A 23,416-nucleotide genomic window follows, 5' to 3' on the forward strand; every position below is an offset into this window, starting at 1 on the left:
ATTGCCAATGTGATCCGAACCTGCTTTATTTGATTACACCTTTACAACAGCTCCAGAGACCAGATTCCATGTGACTTACTCTATCCCACTGAGATTTGAGCAAGATTGAATTTCAACTTTGTAACTAAATGTATACCATCTGCTTTACTGCATAATTTTGTACCATTTTATATAGATTTTAAGGTCATTGCAAAGTTATTATCTTTTTAATATCAATTCCCATTTCAGCACATGTACTGTAAATGTTGATTATTTATTTATTTGACATACAGTGTGGAACAGGCCCTTCTGGCTTCATCGAGTTGTGCTGCCCAGCAATCCGCAATTTAACCCTAGCCTAAATCATGGGACAATTTACAATGACCAATTAACCTACCAACCGCTATGTCTTTGGACTGCGGAAGGAAACCCACACAGTCACGGGGAGAATGTACAAACTCTTTACAGGCAACGACGGGAAGTGAACCTGGGTCACTGGTACTGTAAAGCATTGTGCTAAGTACACTACCGTGTCCTTAATTGATGCTACCCACTTAATCAATTTCTTGGGTATCCATACAGTAGCCCCATACCATATTCCAGTCCATCGAAGCGAGCCATATTGGATGCTACTTCTGTAGTGCACAGGACATGATAGCACACATTTGAGTATTGGGTGTGAGGAACAGAGACTTCAACAACTCTGGCACCTGCGTTTTCAAACAGCTCAGCTGCCTTTGTCCACACTTTCAATGTTTCACTGGAAAGTCCAGGTGCATGATACTCCTTTTAAAAAAAAAGAAAGGTGTTGATTTAAATAAAAGTCCAATCTCCTGGGTCAGATTAGTGTAACTAAATTACAGGTTTAAAAAAGTTTATATTTAACATTTTCAAAAATAGAGAACCAGCTATTGGGAGAGTGTTTTCAAGGTTAATATGTAGCCTGATCCATTCCTGAAGACTTGAGGGGCATTATAACCAGAATAAATGAACTGTAAAACTGTATTTTCAAATCATGGTTTGAGGAAAGTTTTTAAAAAATTTCTCTTATTACATAGGAGTAGTCCCTGGTGGCCCACCAATTTCTTCTCTAATGTGGACAGACAAGTTCTCACTTGGGCTTCCCTCAGTCTCTCCCAAAAGCAGTCTTTCAGAAAAAAAATAATGTGAGAATCAATCAACAGAAGCAGAGCAAAGCAAAAGCAAATGGGGTAGGATCAGATCTGGAGACCATTTAACAGCTAGTAAAATGGTTCTATGGTGAACCCTGGTGTAGCATCATGCATCTAACCTGAACACAATATTACCTGGCTACTATGCAGCACAGCTTCACAAATTCCAAAACATAGTATTACAATGATCCACACCCATCTACTGCAGAAGTACACATCAGCCAAACTAAAAACATAAAAATGTAAGAAAATAGGAGCCGTCATGGGATACAAAGCCGCTCAAATTTGCCCCGCCATTCACTATGACCATGGCCGATATTCCACAAGCCTCATCTCCTCTCTTGTGCCAATTTCCCTTTCCTCTCATTTCCCTGCTTTTTCAAAAAAAAATGTATTTACTTCCTCTTTAAATTTCCTCAATGTTACAGCTGCAATTGCCTGGGCTACAAAATTCCACAGATTCACCATCCTCTGCGAAGAGTTCATACACACCTTAATTTTAATTGTCTACCCCCTAATTTTATAATTATGACTCATTTGAGTCTTTCCATTAGTAAAAGCATCTATTCTGCCCTGCACCATAAGATCACCCCTCCTACCCACAGGAATATGTAATATAAACCCACTTATTCTCAACACTGCATTGCATACTTACTCCAATGTGGAATAGACATATCAAAACCCAAACTTTATTACATAGCTAACAAGAATGAACCCACTAATAGTTGTGTATAATTAAATACACTCATACGCATTGGCACTGGAGTATCTAACTCAGAAAAGGCATTACACATTCACTGTGTGGCTGAACAGATCCCAACATGACAAATGATATGTATTAAATGCTACAATATTGACACAACAACAAAGCACCATTTATTCACAGACATAACAATGCAAACTGATATGACACTAACAATGTCCTCATACAATTACACTGGGTATTATAGCAACACACATCAAAGTTGCTGGTGAACGCAGCAGGCCAGGCAGCATCTCTAGGAAGAGGTACAGTCGACGTTTCAGGCCGAGACCCTTCGTCAGGACTAACTGAAGGAAGAGTGCGTAAGAGATTTGAAAGTTGGAGGGGGAGGGGGAGATCCAAAATGACAGGAGAAGACAGGAGGGGGAGGGATGGAGCCAAGAGCTGGACAGGTGATTGGCAAAAGGGATACGAGAGGATCATGGGACAGGAGGTCCGGGAAGAAAGACGGGGGGGGGGGGAACCAGAGGATGGGCAAGGGGTATATTCAGAGGGACAGAGGGAGAAAAAGGAGAGTGAGAGAAAGAATGTGTGTATAAAAATAAATAACAGATGGGGTACGAGGGGGAGGTGGGGCATTAGCAGAAGTTAGAGAAGTCGATATTCATACCATCAGGTTGGAGGCTACCCAGATGGAATATAAGATGTTGTTCCTCCAACCTGAGTGTGGCTTCATCTTTACAGTAGAGGAGGCCGTGGATAGACATGTCAGAATGGGAATGGGATGTGGAATTAAAATGTGTGGCCACTGGGAGATCCTGCTTTCTCTGGCGGACAGAGCGTAGGTGTTCAGAAAGCAGTCTCCCAGTCTGCGTCGGGTCTCGCCAATATATAAAAGGCCACATCGGGAGCACCGGACGCAGTATATCACCCCAGCCAACTCACAGGTGAAGTGTCGCCTCACCTGGAAGGACTGTTTGGGGCCCTGAATGGTGGTAAGGGAGGAAGTGTAAGGGCATGTTTAGCACTTGTTCCGCTTACACGGATAAATGCCAGGAGGGAGATCAGTGGGGAGGGATGGGGGGGACGAATGGACAAGGGAGTCGCATAGGGAGCGATCCCTGCGGAAAGCAGAGGGGGGGGGAGGGAAGGATGTGCTTAGTGGTGGGATCCCGTTGCAGGTGGCGGAAGTTACGGAGAATAATATGTTGGACCCAGAGGCTGGTGGGGTGGAAGGTGAGGACCAGGGGAACCCTATTCCTAGTGTGGTGGCGGGAGGATGGGGTGAGAGCAGATGTACGTGAAATGGGGGAGATGCATTTAAGAGCAGAGTTGATAGTGGAGGAAGGGAAGCCCCTTTCTTTAAAAAAGGAGGACATCTCCCTCGTCCTAGAATGAAAAGCCTCATCCTGAGAGCAGATGCGGCGGAGACGGAGGAATTGCGAAAAGGGGATGGCGTTTTTGCAAGAGACAGGGTGAGAAGAGGAATAGTCCAGATAGCTGTGAGAGTCAGTAGGCTTATAGTAGACATCAGTGGATAAGCTGTCTCCAGAGACAGAGACAGTAAGATCTAGAAAGGGGAGGGAGGTGTCGGAAATGGACCAGGTAAACTTGAGGGGAGGGTGAAAGTTGGAAGCAAAGTTAATAAAGTCAACGAGCTCTGCATGTGTGCAGGAAGCAGCGCCAATGCAGTCGTCGATGTAGCGTAGGAAAAGTGGAGGACAGATACCAGAATAGGCACGGAACATAGATTGTTCCACAAAGCCAACAAAAAGGCAGGCATAGCTAGCACTTTGGTGGTGCTAATAAAGCAATGTGTTTATAGATATACAGTGGCATGCTAAAGTTTGGGTACCCCGGTCAAAATTTCTGTTACTGTGAATAGCTAAGCGAGTAAAAGATGAACTGATTTCCAAAAGGCATAAAGTTAAAGATGACACATTTCTTTAATATCTTAAGCAAGAAAACTTTTTTATTTCCATCTTTTACAGTTTCAAAATAACAAAAAAGGAAAAGGGCACGAAGCAAAAGTTTGGGTACCCTGCATGGCAGTACTTAGTAACACCCCCTTTGGCAAGTATCACAGCTTGTAAACGCTTTTTGTAGCCAGCTAAGAGTCTTTCAATTCTTGTTTGGGGGATTTTCACCCATTCTTCCTTGCAAAAGGCTTCTAGTTCTGTGAGATTCTTGGGCCGTCTTGCATGCACTGCTCTTTTGAGGTCTATCCACAGATTCTCGATGGTGTTTAGGTCGGGGGACTGTGAGGGCCATGGCAAAACCTTCAGCTTGCGCCTCTTGAGGTAGTCCATTGTGGATTTTGAGGTGTGTTTAGGGTCATTATCCTGTTGTAGAAGCCATCCTCTTTTCATCTTTGGCTTTTTTACGGATGGTGTGATGTTTGCTTCCAAAATTTGCTGGTATTTAATTAAATTCATTCTTCCCTCTACCGGTAAATGTTCCCCGTGCCACTGGCTGCAACACAAGCCCAAAGCATGATCGATCCACCCCTGTGCTTAACAGTTGGAGAGGTGTTCTTTTGGATCAGCAAATTTGCTGATGATACAAAGATTGGAGGTGCAGTAGACAGTGAGGAAGGTTTTCAGAGCCTGCAGAGGGACTTAGACCAGCTGGAAAAATGGGCTGAAAAATGGCAGATGGAGTTTAATACAGACAAGTGTGAGGTATTGCACATTGGAAGGACAAACTAAGGTAGAACATACAGGGTTAATGGTAAGGCACTGAGGAGTGTAGTAGAACAGAGGGATCTGGAAATACAGATACAAAATTCCCTAAAAGTGGTGTCACAGGTAGATAGGGTCGTAAAGAGAGCTTTTGGTACATTGGCCTTTATTAATCAAAGTATTGAGTATAAAAGCTGGAATGTTATGATGAGGTTGTATAAGGCATTGGTGAGGCCGAATCTGGAGTATTGTGTTCAGTTTTGGTCACCAAATTACAGGAAGGATATAAATAAGGTTGAAAGAGGGCAGAGAAGGTTTACAAGGATGTTGCCAGGACTTGAGAAACTCAGTTACAGAGAAAGGTTGAATAGGTTAGGACTTTATTCCCTGGAGCATAGAAGAATGAGCGGAGATTTGATAGAGGTATATAAAATTATGATGGGTATAGATAGAGTGAATGCAAGCAGGCTTTTTCCACTGAGGCAAGGGGAGAAAAAAACCAGAGGACATGGGTTAAGGGTGAGGGGGGAAAAGTTTAAAGGGAACATTAGGGGGGGCTTCTTCACACAGAGAGTGGTGGGAGTATAGAATGAGCTGCTAGATGAGGTGGTAAATGCGGGTTCTTTTTTAACATTTAAGAACAAATTGGACAGATACATGGATGGGAGGTGTATGGAGGGATGTGGTCCGTGTGCAGGTCAGTGGGACTAGGCAGAAAATGGTTCGGCACAGCCAAGAAGGGCCAAAAGGCCCGTTTCTGTGCTGTAGTTTCTATGGTTTTCATGAAATTCTGCACCCTTTTTTCTCCAAACATACCTTTGCTCATTGCGGCCAAAAAGTTCGATTCAAAAGGTTCAAAGGAACATCTAAACAAGCCTGACGCATTTTGGAAACAAGTCCTGTGGACTGACGAAGTTAAGATAGAACTTTCTGGCTGCAATGAGCAAAGGTATGTTTGGAGAAAAAAGGGTGCAGAATTTCATGAAAAGAACCCCTCTCCAATTGTTAAGCACGGGGGTGGATCAATCATGCTTTGGGCTTGTGTTGCAGCCAGCGGCACGAGGAACATTTACTGGTAGAGGGAAGAATGAATTCAATTAAATACCAGCAAATTCTGGAAGCAAACATCACACCGTTTGTAAAAAAGCCGAGGATGAAAAGAGGATGGCTTCTACAACAGGACAATGATCCTAAGCGCACCTCAAAATCCACAATGGACTACCTCAAGAGGCGCAAGCTGAAGGTTTTGCCATGGCCCTCACAGTCCCCTGACCTAAACACCATCGAGAATCTGTGGATAGACCTCAAAAGAGCAGTGCATGCAAGATGGCCCAAGAATCTCACAGAACTAGAAGCCTTTTGCAAGGAAGAATGAGCGAAAATCCCCCAAACAAGGATTGAAAGACTCTTAGCTAGCTACAAAAAGCATTTACAAGCTGTGATACTTGCCAAAGGGGGTGTTACTAAGTACTGCCATGCAGGGTGCCCAAACTTTTGCTTCAGGCCCTTTTCCTTTTTTGTTATTTTGAAGCTGTAAAAGATGGAAATAAAAAAATTTTCTTTCTTAAAATATTAAAGAAATGTGTCATCTTTAACCTTATGCCTTTTGGAAATCAGTTTATCTTTTACTCCTTTAGCTACTCACAGTAACAGAAATTTTGACCGGGGTGCCCAAACTTCTGCATGCCACTGTATTTGTTCAGCTACTGAACAATGATGAGAAACAAAATGCATAGTCAATGTATCTATTTTAAAATGCACTTAAATTGCTAGTAATAATGATAATTAAACATACTCCCATTCATTCCCACATAATACTATGAAAACCACATGAGGATCATATTCTTGATTAAGGAAGCTCTTGGAACAATATATAATATTTTACTTCTCTCTCAGTAAAGCTAGTAACATGAAAATAAAATCTGTTTTTGTTTTCTTTTAATTATACTGGAGGGTAATGTTAAAAAAACAAATAAATCCTACAACCAGGTATCAATGGCTGTAACCTTTTTAACCAGATGGTGAATATTTACACAGACAGCAGTCCCATTTTCTGCTGCTGTCATCTGCAATAATTTCAGGCAGCCTGACAATCCCCATTCAGGGCAGGGATGGAATTGCTGGGAGTGTCAATATTTGCACTAAGGAGTTGTAAATATTTGCTGAAGACATTTTGAAAAGCTGTTGAGTTAATTAAGATAAATTATGGTATCAGAATTTAGAAATGTCGAAAGATGAAGGCCATGGGAGATGGGGGAAGTGGTGAAGTGGACACTTCATCAGTTAATTCTGTCAAAAATGTTGTGCAGTTAACTCATATGGGTTTTGGTGCTCTACATCGTCACAAAAGCATGAGGGCCACTGGCTTCAACACACACAGTGTGATCATACTGCATTCTTTGGACTATCTTCCTAGTACCCATCTGCTGCAGTTCTCACTCACTCTCAGCTCTCCCTCCCTTCACTTGACTCTTTCATTCCAACCTTTCTCTGCCTTCTTTCCTCTTCAGTATGTGAACTGAAGCGGTATTATTACCCTCCAGTATTATTAAAACAGATGACAGATTTAATTTTCATGTTACTAGCATAAGGAAAGCAACCTGAAGGATAATGGCTGTGTGCATCTCTTTCTCTGTGTAATGTGTATATATAGATATATGTATCCATATCCATATGTAGATAATGATATACAGCATTGCTGTGTATAAATGTGAGAGATCAGAGTGTGCTTCTTTCAACTCCTCTGTCTTCAGCCTGTCCCACCTCTTTGCTGGTTTCTCCCCAATTGTTCAATTGTCAGCCCTTTTCTTTCTTTTCTTCTCTCTCTCTCTCTCTCTCTCTCTCAAAAACTGATGCCACCGTTTCAGGATTATTTCCAGATTTTCAGTCACTTGAAACCCCAACCATCCAGCTTTATTGCCTGAAGCCTGTGGCCTAACCAACATCATCCAGACCTTTCCCAGAAAACCTCAGGAGTTTATTCAGCCGGCTGCCTGATGCTACCCAATGTCAGCAGATTGTGATCTGCCATTGCTCCAAAAAAATGGGCTGGAGGGTGCCCGTATATGAATTCCCAACCAACCGAGGTGGATTCACCTGACCATTATGGTGGGTATGACAATACCTCACCTCCCACACTTCCCTAAACTCACAGGGTCTCTGATTTCTCCACATGGCCCTTAAATTCATGAGTTTACCAACTCTTACACTGCCCCTAAATGCAGACAGTCTCTTGTATCCCATGTTGGCTTCAAATCTTTAGACTGCTATGCTACCTTTTCAACCATGGGCCTGGGTCTTTGCTACTGACTTTCAACCAATCAGCCTGCTTGACCGGAAAATATTTCTTTCCATCAGAATGATGAACCAAATTAAGGTGGCAGCTCAAAGGAAGACGACAGCCATCGGAAAAAAGGGGTGACAAGAAAAGGAAAAAAGGGGTGACAAGAAAAGGACAAAACGGCTGAGTGTTTGCTGGTAAGTATGAGCCCGATAAGAAGAACTTTGGGAAAGCCCAAGCTCCTTGGTCCCACAGCAGTCAGGTACAAAGATGAGTTGATGGTCCTATGCTCCTTAAGGAAAATAAAGCATCACTTCAAGACAGTCCTGAGTTTTGAGGCTCGTAACTGATGCCACTGATGAATCCATCCTCAATGCTCTGAAAGGGAATCTCACATAGGCAACTTCAAAGTGAACCCTCAACAATCCCCAACAACATATCCCCAAAGAACATAGAGAAATCATTATGCAAACAAGATCAACAATTCTGCAGGATGAGATGGCGTACTAATGCAAGTCTGATGGTACAAAGTACAAAATATGTTCCCGCAGGTGCCGCATTACAAAAAACTCCACTGAACTTTAGATCTGCCAACACTGCTACAATCTTTAACAAGGGAGATGTTGGAGTGCAGGAATGATCAAGGTATTGCTTTGCTCTATAGGCCATATTCTCTTAACTATTTATTTTCCTTTGCTAAGTGAATCCTGCCAGAACAACAGTGAGGCTTCAAGACCATCCCATGGGCAACCAACATAACCTTTGTTGCTGCCAAATCTAGGTTAAGTATAGGGAAGAAAGTAAGGACATGTTCATGGCCTTCATTTATTTCACAAAGGTATTTGACTCTGTCCTCCATGAAGATGTGTGGACGGTGCTGGCCAGATCTGACTTCCGCAAAAGTTAGGGCCTCATCACAATCAGATAAGTGCAAATTTACTGCAATAGATGGAAGTTCTATTGGAATTGGCCTCCAAATGTCGATATGATGTTACTTCAGTGCGTTATCAGTCATTGAGATAAATACTGTTAGGCTCTCTTTAACATCGGGAATAGTGTGACAACACAGATAAAAACTTAGCCAAAAATTAGACATCACGTTTCTTGTCAGAGGCAATAATTTTGATTTATAATGAGACGAAAGATGGTCAATAGCAAATCAAATGTGAAGGGCACATTCGTCATGACATTTGTAATTTAATTGCAGAAAAATGGGACAAAGCAAAGTACTGTTAATGGCCCAACATTGTCCTCATCTGAAGTCAGTCCTTCTGGCCTCACTAAAGACGGCCTCTCCACTGCAATTGATTGGCAGCTTTTAAAATTTTCATCCACGAGAATATTGGTGTTCAAGGCATCCTTTACAGATCTTCAATATACCACTGACTGAATGAGGTGCTGAATATTTTTGTACAACATCAAGGGCTGCCAAGTCCATTAAGTCGATGCTTTCTAACGGTTTAATCCCATTCAACCATCAATTTCCCTATAATCTGTTCTCCCCACTTTCCCACCAGATTCTACCATTTATTTATACACTAGGGGTAATTTACAGTGGCCAATTAATTTATCAATATTTATGTCTTAGGAAACCTTCACAAGGCAGTTACATACTGTATATAGTGCATTATCAGAGTTACATACAGGCCTCCAAACAGTAGCCATTTGTGGGTTAAAAATTACACAGGAGGTAGAAAACCCATTTTAAAAAAGGGCAATGCTATGAAGGCCAAGGGAGATTTCAATATGCAGGTAAATTGGGAAAATCAGGTTGGTGCTGGATCACAAGATAAGGAATTCATGGGATGTCTATGAGATAGCTTTTTAGAGCAGCTTGTGGTCAAGCCCAATAGGGAAATTCTGGATTGACTGTTGTGCAACGAAGTACATTTGATTAGGGAGCTTAAGGTAAAGGAACCGTTAGGAAGCAGTGATTATAATATGATAGTATTCACCCAGTATGAGAGGGAGAATCTAAGATTAGATGTATTGGTATCACAGTTGAGTAAAGGTAAGTTTAGAGGCACGTTGAGGATCTGGCCAAAGTTGATTGGAAGGGGACACTAGCAGGGATGATGGAGGAGCAACAATGGCTGGAGCTTCTGGGAGTGCTGGGGCGTGACACTTTACAGCTGGCAATAGGGGGCTCAATTCCTACTGCTGTCTGCAAGGTATTTGCATGTTCTCTCTATGACTGCGAGGATTTTTTCCGAGCACTCATTTCCTCCTACATTCCAAATATATACCGGAATGACTAGAAAGCTAAGGCATGTTATAAGCATGGCAATGTTATAAGCATGGCAGTTATAGGGAAGTACAGCACAGAAACAGGCCCTTTGGTCCATTTAGTCCATGCCAAAACTATTTAAGCTGCCTACTCCGAATGACCTGCACTAGCACCATACCCCTCCATATCCATGTACCTATCCAAACTTCCCTTAAATGTTGAAATCGAGCTCACATGCACCACTTGTGCTTGCAGATCATTCTACATTCGCACGATCCTCTGAGTGAAGTTTCCCCTCATGTTCCCCTTAAACTTCTCACCTTTCAACCTTAACCCATGACCTCTGAATGGGTCCCACCCATTCTCAGTGGAAAAAGTCTGCATTTGTCAGTATTAAATTCCATCTGCCTTTTTCCAACCCATTTTTCCAGCCGATGCACATCCTTCTGCAAGCCATGATAGCCTTTCTCACTGTTCACTACACCCCCAATCTAGATGTCATCAGCAAACTTGTTGATCTAGTTAACCGCATTATTATCCAGATCATTGATATAGATGACAAACAACAAAGGACTCTGCACTAATTCCTACGGCACATCACTAGTCACAGGCCTCTAGTCAAAGAGGCAACCACCTATTACTACTCTCTGGCTTCTCCCACGAAATCAATGTCTAATCCAAATTACTACCTCATCCTGAATGCCAAGTGACTGAACCTTCTTGACCAGCCTCCCATATGGGACCTTGTCAAATGCCTTACCAAAGTCCATGTAGACAACATCCACTGTCTTGCCTTCATCCACTTTCCTGGTAACTTCCTGGAAAAACTCTAAAACATTGGTTAGACATGACCTACTACACATGAAGCCATGCTGACTATTCTAAGCCAGTCCATGTCTATCCAAATACTTATATATCCGGTCCCTTAGAATACCTTCCAATAACTTTCCCACAACTGATGTCAGACTCATTGGTCTATAATTACCTGGTTTCTGTTCGGAGCCTTTTTTTAAACAGCGCAACAACATTGGCTATCCTCCAATCCCCTGGTATCTCTTCTATCGTTAAGGATGTTTTAAATATCGCTGCTGGAACCTTGGCAATTTCTGCACTTGCTTCCCACAGTGTCCGAGGGAACACCTTGTCAGGCCCTGGGGATTTATCCACCCTGATTTGTCTCAGGGTAATAAACATCTCCTCCTCTGTAATCTGTACAGGGTCCATAAAATTGATGCCACTTTGCCTCACTCCGTATCCCGTCTCCTGAGTAAATGTAGATACAAAGAATGCATCCATGAACTATGTTGGTCGTTGATGCTTTTGGTGTATTTCAGTGTATGTTTCGATGTACATATGATAAATAAAGCTAATCTTTAATTAGTAAGACTTTGACTAGTTCATCCCAGTGAAGAAGCATTCTAAAGGATGAGTCAACTGTCACTGACAACAGTGGCCAAAGACAGCATAAAAACAATAGAGCCAAAATCAGTGGGAACACAGAGGACTGGGAAACAATTAAAAACCAGCAGAAGGCAACTAAAAGAGCAATAAGGAGAGAAAAGATGAAACTGCTACCAATAATATAACATAGGATACCAAACGTTCTTTTGAGATATATTAAGAGAAAAAGAGAGGCGAGAGTGGATATCAGACCACTGGAAGATGATGCTGGAGAGGTAGTAATGGGGGAACAAAGAAATGGCGGACTAACTGAATGACTATTTTGTGTTAGTCTTTACTGTGGAAGACACCAGCAGCTTGCCAGAAATTTCAGAAAAATGTGCAGTCACCATTACCAAGAAGGTGCTTAAGAAGCTGACAAGTCTGAAGGCAGATAAGACATCTGGACTAAATGGACTACACTCCAGTGTTCTGAAAGAGCCAGCTGAAGAGGTTCTGGAGGCATTAGTGACCTTCCAAGAATTATTAGATTCTTGCAAACTGCAAATGTCACTCCACTCTTTTAAGAAGGAAGGTGGACAAAAGACAAGAAATCTTAGGCCAGTTGGTCTAACTTCAGTGGTTGTCAAGATGTTGGAGTCCATTATTAAGGGTGAGGTTTCAGGATACTTGGAGGCACACGGTAAAACAGGCCAAATAGTTTCCTTGGGGGGAAATTTTGCCTGATAAATCTATTGGAATTTTCTGAAGAAATAACAGAAAGGGTAGACAAAGGAGAGTTAATGTATGTTCAAGCAACACACACAAAGTGCTGGAGGAACATAGCAGGCCAGTGAAATTGGGATGGGGGAAGGGAGGGGGAGGGAATTACCAGAAGTTGGAGAATTCAATGTTCATGCCAAGGGGCTGGAGACTACCCAGACGGAATATGAGGTGTTGGTCCTCCAACCTGAGTCTGGCCTCATCATGGCAGTAGAGGAGGCCATGTGTGGACACATCTGAATGGGAATGTGAAGCAGAGTTGAAATGGGTGGCAACTGGGAGATCCTGTCTGTTGTAGCAGACGGAGCGGAGGTTCCACCTCCTTCTACTACCCATTGTGCTTTCCCCTATTCTTTCTTTACATTTCCTGCCTATCCCTCCCTGCTTCCCCTCCCCCACCCCTTTATCTTTCCCCTTACTGGTTTTTCACCTGGCACCTACCAGCCTTCTCCTTCTCACCCTCCCCCCACCTTCTTTATAGGGCCCTTGTCCCCTCCCTCTTCAGTCCTGATGAAGGGTCTCGGCCCGAAACGTTGATTGTTCGTTTCCACAGATGCTGCCCGACCTGCTGAGTTCCTCCAACGTTTTGTGCGTGTTACAAGACAGTAGGTGATAAGTGAAACTGGGAGAGGGGAAGGGGTGAAGTACAGAGCTGGCAAATGGATTGGCAAAAGAGATACAGGGCTGGAGAAGGGGGAACATGACTGGAGAGGACAGAAAGCCATGGAAGAACGGGAACAAGGAGGAGTACCAGAGTGAGGTGAGGGGGGCAATTAGCGGAAATTTGAGAAATCGAACTTCATGTCATGAGGTTGGAGGCTACCCAGACGGAATACAAGGTGTTGCTCCTCCAACCTGAGTGTGGCCTCATCATAGCTGGATAGGAGGCCACGGACTGACATATCGGAATGGAAATGGGAATTAAAATGGGTAGCCACTGGGAGATCCCGCAAACACTGAGAATAATGGGGGCCTTCTCTGGTTGGCTGCTGGTGACTGGTCTTGAAGAAGAGTCTTGGCTCAAAATGTTGACTGTTTATTAACTTCCATAGATGCTGCCTGACCTGCTGAGTTCCTCCATCATTTTGTGTTTGTCGCTGGTGCTTCATGGTGTTGGGCCCTCCGCTGTTCATGTTATATGTTAATGATCTGGATGATGGAATTGCTAGCTCTGTGGCCAAGTTTGCAGACCGTACAAAGATAGGTGGAGAGGCAGGTAGTGTTGAAAAGAGGTTCTAGAGGAAGTTTATCAGAATGATCTCAGGAATGAAAGGGTTAACATACGAGGAGTGTTTGATGGCTCTGGGTTTGTACTTGCTGGAGTTTAGAAGAATGAGTGGGTGTCCCATTGAAACTTAATATTGAAAGGTCTAGATAGAGCGGACATGTAGAGGATGTTTCCTATATTGCAGGAGTCTAGGACCAGAGGGCACAGCCTCAGAATAGTCCTGAAAGGTTTGTGCCCAAAATGTTGACTGTGTTTTCCTTTCCATAGATGCTGCCTGACTGGCTGAGTTTCTTCAGTATTTTGTGTGCGTTGCTCAGAATAGAGATGCCCCTTTAGAACAAAGGTGAGGAGTAATTTCTTTAGCCAGAGGATGGTGAATCTGTGGAATTCATTGCCACAGACCACTGTGAAGGCCAAGTCATTGGGTATATTTAATTTAATGTTGATAGGATCTTGATTACTAAGGCTGTCACAGGTTATGGTGAGAAGGCAGGAGAATGGTGTTGATAAATCAGCAATGATCAAATGGCCAGGCAGACTCTATGGGCCAAATGGCCTAATTCTTATATCTAAGCAGTCAAAGGGAGAACATGCGAACTTCATATAGTCAGCACCCAAGATTGGTAAGGATCCTGGATCACCACAATGGTGATGCAGTGGTTCTATTAGTAGCTCCACAGTGCAGCCTCCTTTTTAAACCTGTAGGGACCAGAAGAGAAGTTTGCTTGATGGTGAACTTTCACTCAAGACCTGGCTTCAATTCCAATTCATGGTGACAGGAAAGTTTCGTGTCACTGGATGGAATGGAATTAGGTAGCATCCACAAATATGGTGTTATTTCACCTAATACAAATTGGCAATCTACTTCAGAGGGAAATGATTACAACATTTGTAAATTCTCAATGCCTGGTGTCATTCTCGATGCAGGGTCTCAACCTGAAACACTGACCATCCCTTTGCCTTCATAGAGCCTGAATGATCTGCTGAGTTCCTCCAATAGTTTGCTCGTTTTGCTTGTGCTATATTCTATAACCCACAACTGCCTGTAACAAGTTTGTATGTTCTCACCGTGACCACGTGGGTTTCCTCCTGCAGTCCAAAGATGTACTGGTTCATAGATTAATTGGTCACGTAAATTGTTCTGTGATTGGGCTGGGGTTAAGTTGGGGGTTGTTGGATGTCAAAGCTTTAAGGGCCAGAAGAACCAATTCCGCGCTGTAGCTCAATAGGTAAATAAATAAAATTTCTATTACTATGAAATGTTCTGCAAATTTCATGCAATCTTTTCTATCATCCTATTGTAATACCTTCCTTTGATTTGTACTTTGTAGGTGACAAAGTGCCGTGCTGTGAAACAAATTAGCTGCTTTTTTTGTTTAATTTCTAACAGTTAGTTTACAAAAACCCAAGTATTTATAGGACTCACCTTTGGAATTCCAACACACAGATTTCTTACATCGATCTCATCAGGTAACTCAAAGGGTTTGAATGGATCTTGTACAGTGGTGGAGTCTTTGGGATCATGGCCAGCAAGCACACCTAATGCAAGATTTATAGACAAGTTAATGGAATCATATTCCAATGCCGGCAGTCATACAGTAAATATAGAAGACTGCGTCCATTGATCTTATGTCTGAATGCTCCTCACGTTTTTACAAACCTCCATGATGTTATTCCTTGGGCTATACTCCAAGGAACAAGTCTCAACCTATCTTGTCTCTCCTTATAACTTAAGCCTTCCAGTCCAGTTAACATTATTCATGAGATGCTGAGATCACTAGCAAGGTATGAAATGAGAAGGAAGTATTCCAGTGACATGATAACTACGTTACTTCCCAACCTTCTGCCTGTTCCATTACCAAGTGAAGTATTACCCTTGGCTTGCAGTGATAAGACATCTGACTTACTCAAACTTATGTGCCATTTTTAAGTAGTTTGTCACCAATCTTCCATTCTAGGCACGACAGGCTTGATACAAACTTAAACTTATAATTTAGGCCAGTAGTTAAACGCAAAGCTGAGGGAATGTTTGCATTTTGGAGTTAAGTATGTGCCTGTCACTCTTATTACACCCCATAAATGCTTGAAAAACAGCAGGGTGCTTAATGTTCCCCTGCATGCAAGATTTATATAACAAACAGTGCAAATGGGATAAATAAATTCAACTCAGGAAACTGGTAATTAAAAAAGTAAACAGATTTAAAAGCAGCACATAGTTTAGTAGCTAGTTTATTGAAGAGTGGAGTAATAACCTTCAAAAGTAACCCATAAAAATTTGATTAAAAGGTTTCCAAATTTGGCCATAATTGCACAAATAGGCATATGAGTTGTTTAAAGATGAGAGATTAAATAATTCATATGTTTGCAATCAATCATTTTGTAACATTATTTAATCATAATCAATAAAAATTCAGCCAAGCTTTTGAAATGTTATTTCACAGCATTGATTGTGCCTGGCCCACTCTCATTTCATTTCAAAAGTCACTGAAATAAATACAAACATGAAGAGTGTTTGGAGATGCTAGTTATGTAACCTACCAAATACAGTGCTTACATCGTCTACACATCTGCTCATAATGCCAGGAACATCCATAGAATTGACCAACGGTATGAGGCCATGGCGAGACAGCAATCCGTAAGTACTCTTAAAGCCAACAATCCCACAATGCGCTGCAGGATTACGCGTGGAACCACCTGTATCTGAACCTAAAGAACTGGAATAAATGTTAGGTGATTAATACTTTGCCTTTTAATTGATTCAATTAATTATATTAAAATATTAACCATTCACCATTGAAGAATTTCTGATAAAAGAAAGTAAACTGCAACAAAACTAGTAAATGAGAAAATAAAATAAAACAGATAAAACCAAGTTTTATAAAATTTGTAAAGAGGCCAGAAAAGACTTGAAAATTAGACAATGTATAATTTGAACAACTGTTGGTTCTAACATAGCCTGATCATAATCCTATCACTGAAACTGCTTAGAGATTACAAACAGGTAGCTCAGGATGGCTATATCATTATCTTAAGAATAGTGATAAGGTCTGCTGCATCAATAACTCATTCAGTGTGGACAAATAAATATCCATTACATATTCATAGATCTTTCTGGTAAGAATATGTGACTTGTAGTGTTGCATACAATGAGCAATACGGAATGTGACAGGATCAAAGTTGTCGAAGATTGCTTATATATGTAAATGGACCACGTAGAAACAAGACAGGTAAATTGGTTTATTATTGTCACATGGTACAAGGTACAGACTTACATACCACTCATACAGATCAGTTCATTACAACAGTACATTGTACAGATTGTATCAAAAGATACAAGGTAGGCAGAGGGTGGTGGGGTGACTGTTAGTAAAACATGAAATCAAACCCTTTAGAAAGAGGTGACATAGGATAGGAAGATGTAGAGTCCTTGTGAGTAGAGTTAGGAAACTACAAGGATAAAATTCCTCTTGGGAGTTGTATACAGACCTCTGAACAGTAGCCAGGATGTGGGATATAAATTACAACAGAAAATAGAAAAGGCATGTACAAAGGACAATGTTACAATAGTTGTGGGAATATGCAGGTAGATTGGGAAAATCAAGTTGGTGCTGGATCCCAAGAGAGGAAATTTGCAGAGGATTGGAGGATACCCAATGCTGTTACATTGTTTAAAACAGGCTCTAAGATTAAGTCAGGAAATTATAGGCCAGTGAACCTGACATTATTAGTGGGCAAGTCATTGGAAGGTATTCTGTGGGTCCGAAAATGGAAGTATTTGGATAGACAGGGACTGATTAGGGATAGCCAATGTGGCTTGTACATGGTTGTTTGTGTCTAATCAATCTCAGAGTTTTTCGAAGAAGGTAAGGCAGTGGAAGTTGCCCACAAGGCACTTGACAAGGTCCTGCACAGGAAACTGATCCAGAAGGTTTGTCACTCGGCACTCAAGATGCTGTAGTAAATTGGATTTTACATTGGTTTCTTGGGAGAAGCCAGAGATTGGTGGTAGATAGTTGCTTCCCTGACTGGAGGCTTGCGACTATTGGTGTTGTTGTTTGCCCTCAGTCATCTATATCAACGAACTGGGAGATAATGTATACTGGAAGTATGGTAGAACAGAGGAATATGGGAATACAGATCTACAATTCCCTGAAAGTGGTATTACAGGTAGTTAGAGTCATAAAGCCTTCATAATCAAGGTATTGATTACAGGGGTTGGGATGTTATGTTGAAGTTATATAAGAGGTTGGTGAGGCTTAGTTCGGAGTAATGTGTGCAATTCTGGTCACCTTTTTACATGAAAGATGTCAATAAGATTGAAAGAGTACAGAGAAAATTTACAAGGATGTTGCCAGGACTTGCAGGAGCTGATTTGCAAGGATAGGTTGAATAGATTAGGACTTTATTCCCTGAAGCACAGAAGAATAAGGGGAGGTGTGATAGAGATATACAAAATTATGGGGGATATAGTTAAGGCAAATGCAAGCAGACTTCTTCCACTGAGGTTGGGTGAGACTAGAACATGGGTTAAGATTGAAAGGTAAAATGTTTAAGGTGAACTTCCGGGGAATTTCTCCACGATGAGGATGGTGGGAGTGTGGAACAAACTGTCAGCAGAAGTTGTGGACACAGGTTCAATTTCAACATTTAAGAGAAATTAGGATGGAAGTGGTATGGAGGGCTATGGTCCGGGTGCAGATCAATGGGACTAGGCAGATTAATAGTTCGGCATGGACTAGATGGGCTGAAGGGCTTCATAGTGTTCTATGACTTTGTCAAGAGTCAATGAGTGATAGTTACTAAGGGACGTTACCTTGCTTTTCTTAGGTACCAGGAGGACAGTGGTTTCTTAAATAAGGTGGGAAGCTCATACTGAAGCAGGAAGGGATTAGAAATGCCTGCAAATACCCTCACTAGCAGATCTGTGCAGATTAGAAATGTAGCACTGGATAAATGATAAATAAGTCTGCTGCATTCCTAAGCATGCTGATAAAAAACATATTGTAGGTTTAACAGCTGGTCTGGTCAGAAGATTTACTCATTCTGTTTTATTGATGATTTTGAAGTTCTTTTATTTCCAATTTAGCACTGCATTAAAAATCCACACCTTGATACTGAGGAACAGAAACTCAAGGAAAGAAAATAATACAGGAATACTCACGCAAAGCATGTCAGTGAAGCAACAGCTACTGCACTACCGCCAGAGCTGCCACCGGATACTACCCAGTTGGAGTCTTCCACATCACCATCTTCAACATGCCGTTCTCTATATTGTTCAGAATATCCCCACGGATTCCTTACTGGCCCATAGATGCTATCAACACTTCCACTCCTAGGAAATTGGAATGATTTACAGTGACAGTATTAAGTGCAGCAGCACATCATAGTTAACATTTCTGTGGTTTATTAAGCCTGGAACCTGTCAATTCCAACTGAGACATAACAGAATAAATTATAGCTGTAATGATTACAATGTCTTTAGTACAGTTAACCTAATAGATTATATCACAGTCTACAAGAAATGTCTTTGGGGAGAAAAGTTTATGCAGTGACAAGAAGACGATTGCACAAGGTAGATCAGTTGTGAAGTTTCCACAAGCACCACTAGTTTATTCTCGACATCAGAAACCATCTTGATAGAGTTTTAAGAGTATAAAATGTCGCAAAACTACCTATTTCTTAAATATTGTGTAGTCGTATCAAAAAATAGTCTAGGTGAAATGTAATATCAAAAGAGGAACTGTAATCCAAAAGAGGGATGTTTTTGTACATGGTTTTAAGGAACATACAGGTTCATGAAATACTAATCATCATATAACCAAGAGAAAAAGGATAATGTGTGAGTTTATATCTTTGGGCATTGGTTCTTGTTGGCCTAGTGAATTCAAGAAAAATAATTTGTACTTGGATCTTTCATCTGAGTGCCAAAAGCTCTACTGCTGTCTTAAGTTAGCTGCATTAAACATCTCAGTGTTCCTCTGACGAATCTATGCCCTAACTTGAAAGGATCAATACAAAAATTCCAGATGTAAAGCTAATGTAAAATACAAGTCTAGTACTGGTGCCATTGATATTTGACACCAACCCTATCTGCTTATTATGGATGCTGTTCATAATTTTCTGATGAATGTTGTTTAAAGAAATGCTGAGAACAACAGCAGATAAATTCCTGCTCCTGAGGCTGAAATTATAGAGTTAGTAAATTACATTCCAAAAAGTTTCTGCACATTTCTGCCTGCAGGTTAAAGTACAAACTCTTCTCATCATGAATTTAGCTTTCTTCCTGTTACTGGCTTGCTTTCTGAAAGGTTTGCTGGAGAATCACACATACATTGTTATATTCCAAACGGGGAGGGAGGGAACGTCGACTTAGACCATGAGAGGCCTGCGTCGGGCATTTTCATGCCTTACAAGGTGCAGATTGGAAGTCTGTGGGGCGCCACTCCTCACACAGACACCAGAGCAATGTGTGGATAAGTGCCTTGCTCAAGCACACAAACATGCTGCCACAGCTGAGGCTTGAACTAGCGACCTTGAGATCACTAGACGAACGCCTTAACCACTTGGCCACATGTCCAAATGGGAATGCGTGTAAAAAGTTTTGAAAGGAATGGCAAAACATCCTAAAGGAAGCTTTCAGTCAGGTAACCAAGGTGTGAAATCTTCTTACCCCATTGCAAATTCATCGAGATTGGTCTTTCCCATCAATACAGCACCTTGGTCCAGTAACCGCTGCACTACTGTGGCATTAAAAGGTGGAACATAACCTGGAAACAACAACATTGCCTTATTAGATACAATATGAGGCTATGCATTATTTGTAAAACTAGAGTGAGTGGAAGCTATAGAATCAAATATAACTGCTTAAAGAATGATTTAAGTCTGTGAACTGCTCTGTTAGTGGAGCAATTGGTGAGCTGATCAAATCTGAATCCATTAAGCTAAAAGCATAAAGCAAAGGCTTAAAAGCTGTAAGAAATGTTGCTGCAATTTGTGAGATGAGTTAATTTGTGTGACTGAAGTCAGATAAAGTCACCTTAACATCAATGGATGTAAAATGAACAGAAAACACTGCCATGTAATGAGAAAGATTAATTAATAGTTAAGGGAACTTGAGGAAATGTTGATCATAACATGGTAAGATTTTTTTATAGAAATTGTAAAGTTCTTTAGTTCGAGTTGCAGCCAGGGTCACAAAAGCAGTCTATGAGGGGGATGAGGTTTAAGATGACTTGAGTACACTGGGAATCTGCAGTCAAAAATATTACAGTAAACAAAGAAAAGTTAGTATTAGTTATTGAATAATTAACAAAACATACAAATCCCTTTCAGGCACAAAAACATCTGAAAATTCAGCCATGGGAAATAAGAGAAATTATAAATATCATTACAGTAAAGGAAAACCCTTATAAATGTTCCCCCAAAAAAATACAGCAAGCTTGAAGATCGAGAAAATTTCATAATTCAAGAGAACCAAGGTATTTATGAGTAAAAGGAATGTAGAAATATATGATAACTGAGCAAGAAACATATCATAAGAATTTCTATAGGCATAAAAAAAGGGAAAAAAATAAAGTTAATGTGGATTCCCAGGAGCAATTGTATTGGGGAATAAGGAGTTTGCCGAGAATTTGAACAAATGCTTGGTGTTAATCTTTGAAGAAGATAAAGAGATTATCTCTGTAATAGTGGAGCAGCGCAGGCCTAGAGGGAATGAGAGCACAAAGAAACAGGTAGAAAAAAAGATCAGGAATAAGTAGGTCATTTTTGGGTTTAGCAGTTGTAACTAGCAGTGTGCTACAGGATGTGTGCTGAGGCCTCAGCTTTTCAGTCAATGATTTAGATGAAAGGATCAAAGAGAATGCATCCAGATTTACTGATGACAGAAAGACATGTTGAAGTGTGGGAATGAGAAGAGGATGAAGAGAGACTTCATGATGGATGGAGACACATTAAATGCATGAATAAAGACATGGCAGATGAAATACAATGTGGAAAAATGCAAGACCATCCACTCTGGTAAAACATTATAGAAGTACTGAGTTTTCTTTGAAAGGTTTGTGGTGTTCAGAGAGATTGGAGTGTCAATGCATATAAGTTATTAAGTTAACATTTAGGTACAGCATGCAAATAGAAATCAAATGGCACGATGATATTTATTGCAATAAGGTTTGAGTATAAGAGTAGGAATCAGGGATGAATTACACAAGACATTGATGGGATTGTGTTGGAAATACCATACATATCCAGCTTTCCTATCTAAGAAAGGTTGTATTTGCAAATGAGGGAGTATAGAAAAAGTTCATCAGCTTGAAACCTGGAATAGTTGTAAAACGACTAACTAAACAGAATGGCCTTGTACTTTCTTGAGTTTATAAGAATGAATGGAGCTTTACACAGTGTATGAAGGGATAATGCTTCCTTTGGCCATAATGTCTAAAAAGAGGGAGTACAGACTCAAAATGCAGGGTCAGGAATTCAAAACAGGGTGGAAAAGCAATTGCTTCTCCATGACAATAGTGAATCCTTGTAAATTGTCTACCAAAGATGCTATGGAGACAATCACTGAGTATATTCAAGAAAAGGCAGGTAGAGTTTTAGATGTTAAGAGAATCAAGGAATAGTAGTAAAGTAGTGCTGTGAAAGATCAACCACCACTTTAATGAATGGCAAAGCAGGCACGATGGGAAGAATGGTCTACTTTTTCTTACTTTCTTAAATCAGTTCCATTAGACAGACAAGCTTTATTTATTTATTTGACATACAGCGCAGAGAAGGCCCTTCCGCCTTCAAGCTGTGATGCCCAGCAATCCCCCAACTTAATCCTAGCCTAATCACGGGACAATTTACAATGACCAATCAACCTACCAACTGGTACATCATTAGACTGTGGGACGAAACCCACATGGTCACTGGGAGAACGTACAAACTCCTTACAGGCAGTGGTTGAAATTGAACTCGAATCGCTGGCACTGTACAGCACTGTGCTAACCACTGTGCTACCATGCTGCTTAAAATGTACAGTGGCATGCAAAAAAGTTTGGGCACCCCTGGTCAAAATTTCTGTTACTGTGAATAGCTAAGCGAGTAAAAGATGAACTGATTTCCAAAAGGCATAAAGTTAAAGATACACATTTCTTTAATATTTTAAGCAAGAAAGCTTTTTATTATTTCCATCTTTTACAATTTCAAAATAACAAAAAAGGAAAAGGGCCCAAAGCAAAAGTTTGGGCACCTGCATGGCAGTACTTAGTAACACCCCCTTTGGCAAGTATCACAGCTTGTAAACGCTTTTTGTAGCCAGCTAAGAGTCAGCTAGGCTTCCTGTCCCATGATCCTCTCATATCCCTTTTGCCAATCAACTTTCCAGCTCTTAGCTCCATCCCTCCCCCTCCTGTCTTCTCCTATCATTTTGGATCTCCCCCTCCCACTTTCAAATCTCTTACTATCTCTTCTTTCAGTTAATCCTGACGAAGGGTCTCGGCCCAAAACGTCGACTGTACCTCCTCCTATAGATGCTGCCTGGCCTGCTGCATTCACCAGCAATTTTTGTAAGAGTCTTTCAATTCTTGTTTGGGGGAGTTTCGCCCATTCTTGCTTGCAAAAGGCTTCTAGTTCTGTGAGATTCTTGGGCCATCTTGCATGCACTGCTCTTTTGAGGTCTATCCACAGATTCTTGATGATGTTCAGGTCAGGGGACTGTGAGGGCCATGGCAAAACCTTCAGCTTGCGCCTCTTGAGGTAGTCCATTGTGGATTTTGAGGTGTGTTTAAGATCATTATCCTATTGTAGAAGCCATCCTATTTTCATCTTCTGCTTTTTTAGAGATGGTGTGATGTTTGCTTCCAGAATTTGCTGGTATTTAATTGAATTCATTCTTCCCTCTACCAGTAAATGTTCCCCGTGCCACTGGCTGCAACACAAGCCCAAAGCATGATCAATCCACCTCCGTGCTTTACAGTTGGAGAGGGGTTCTTTTCATG

The 23,416-nt window shown here is 41.2% G+C and overlaps 1 protein-coding gene across 1 annotated transcript in view; it reads right to left on the bottom strand.

The window, feature by feature from the left end:
- qrsl1 (glutaminyl-tRNA amidotransferase subunit QRSL1) overlaps positions 1–23,416 on the bottom strand; it is a 42,413-nt gene that overhangs the window by 11,427 nt on the left and 7,570 nt on the right. The window contains exons 4-8 of the mRNA XM_063073098.1: positions 20,104–20,200; positions 18,595–18,765; positions 15,972–16,147; positions 14,860–14,972; positions 573–765 (exon numbers count right to left, since the gene is read on the bottom strand). Coding sequence (XP_062929168.1) covers positions 573–765; positions 14,860–14,972; positions 15,972–16,147; positions 18,595–18,765; positions 20,104–20,200 — 750 coding nt within the window. The remainder of the gene's footprint in view (positions 1–572; positions 766–14,859; positions 14,973–15,971; positions 16,148–18,594; positions 18,766–20,103; positions 20,201–23,416) is intronic.

This window comes from Mobula hypostoma, chromosome 2, assembly GCF_963921235.1.
Source record: "Mobula hypostoma chromosome 2, sMobHyp1.1, whole genome shotgun sequence".
Taxonomy (NCBI): domain Eukaryota; kingdom Metazoa; phylum Chordata; class Chondrichthyes; order Myliobatiformes; family Myliobatidae; genus Mobula; species Mobula hypostoma.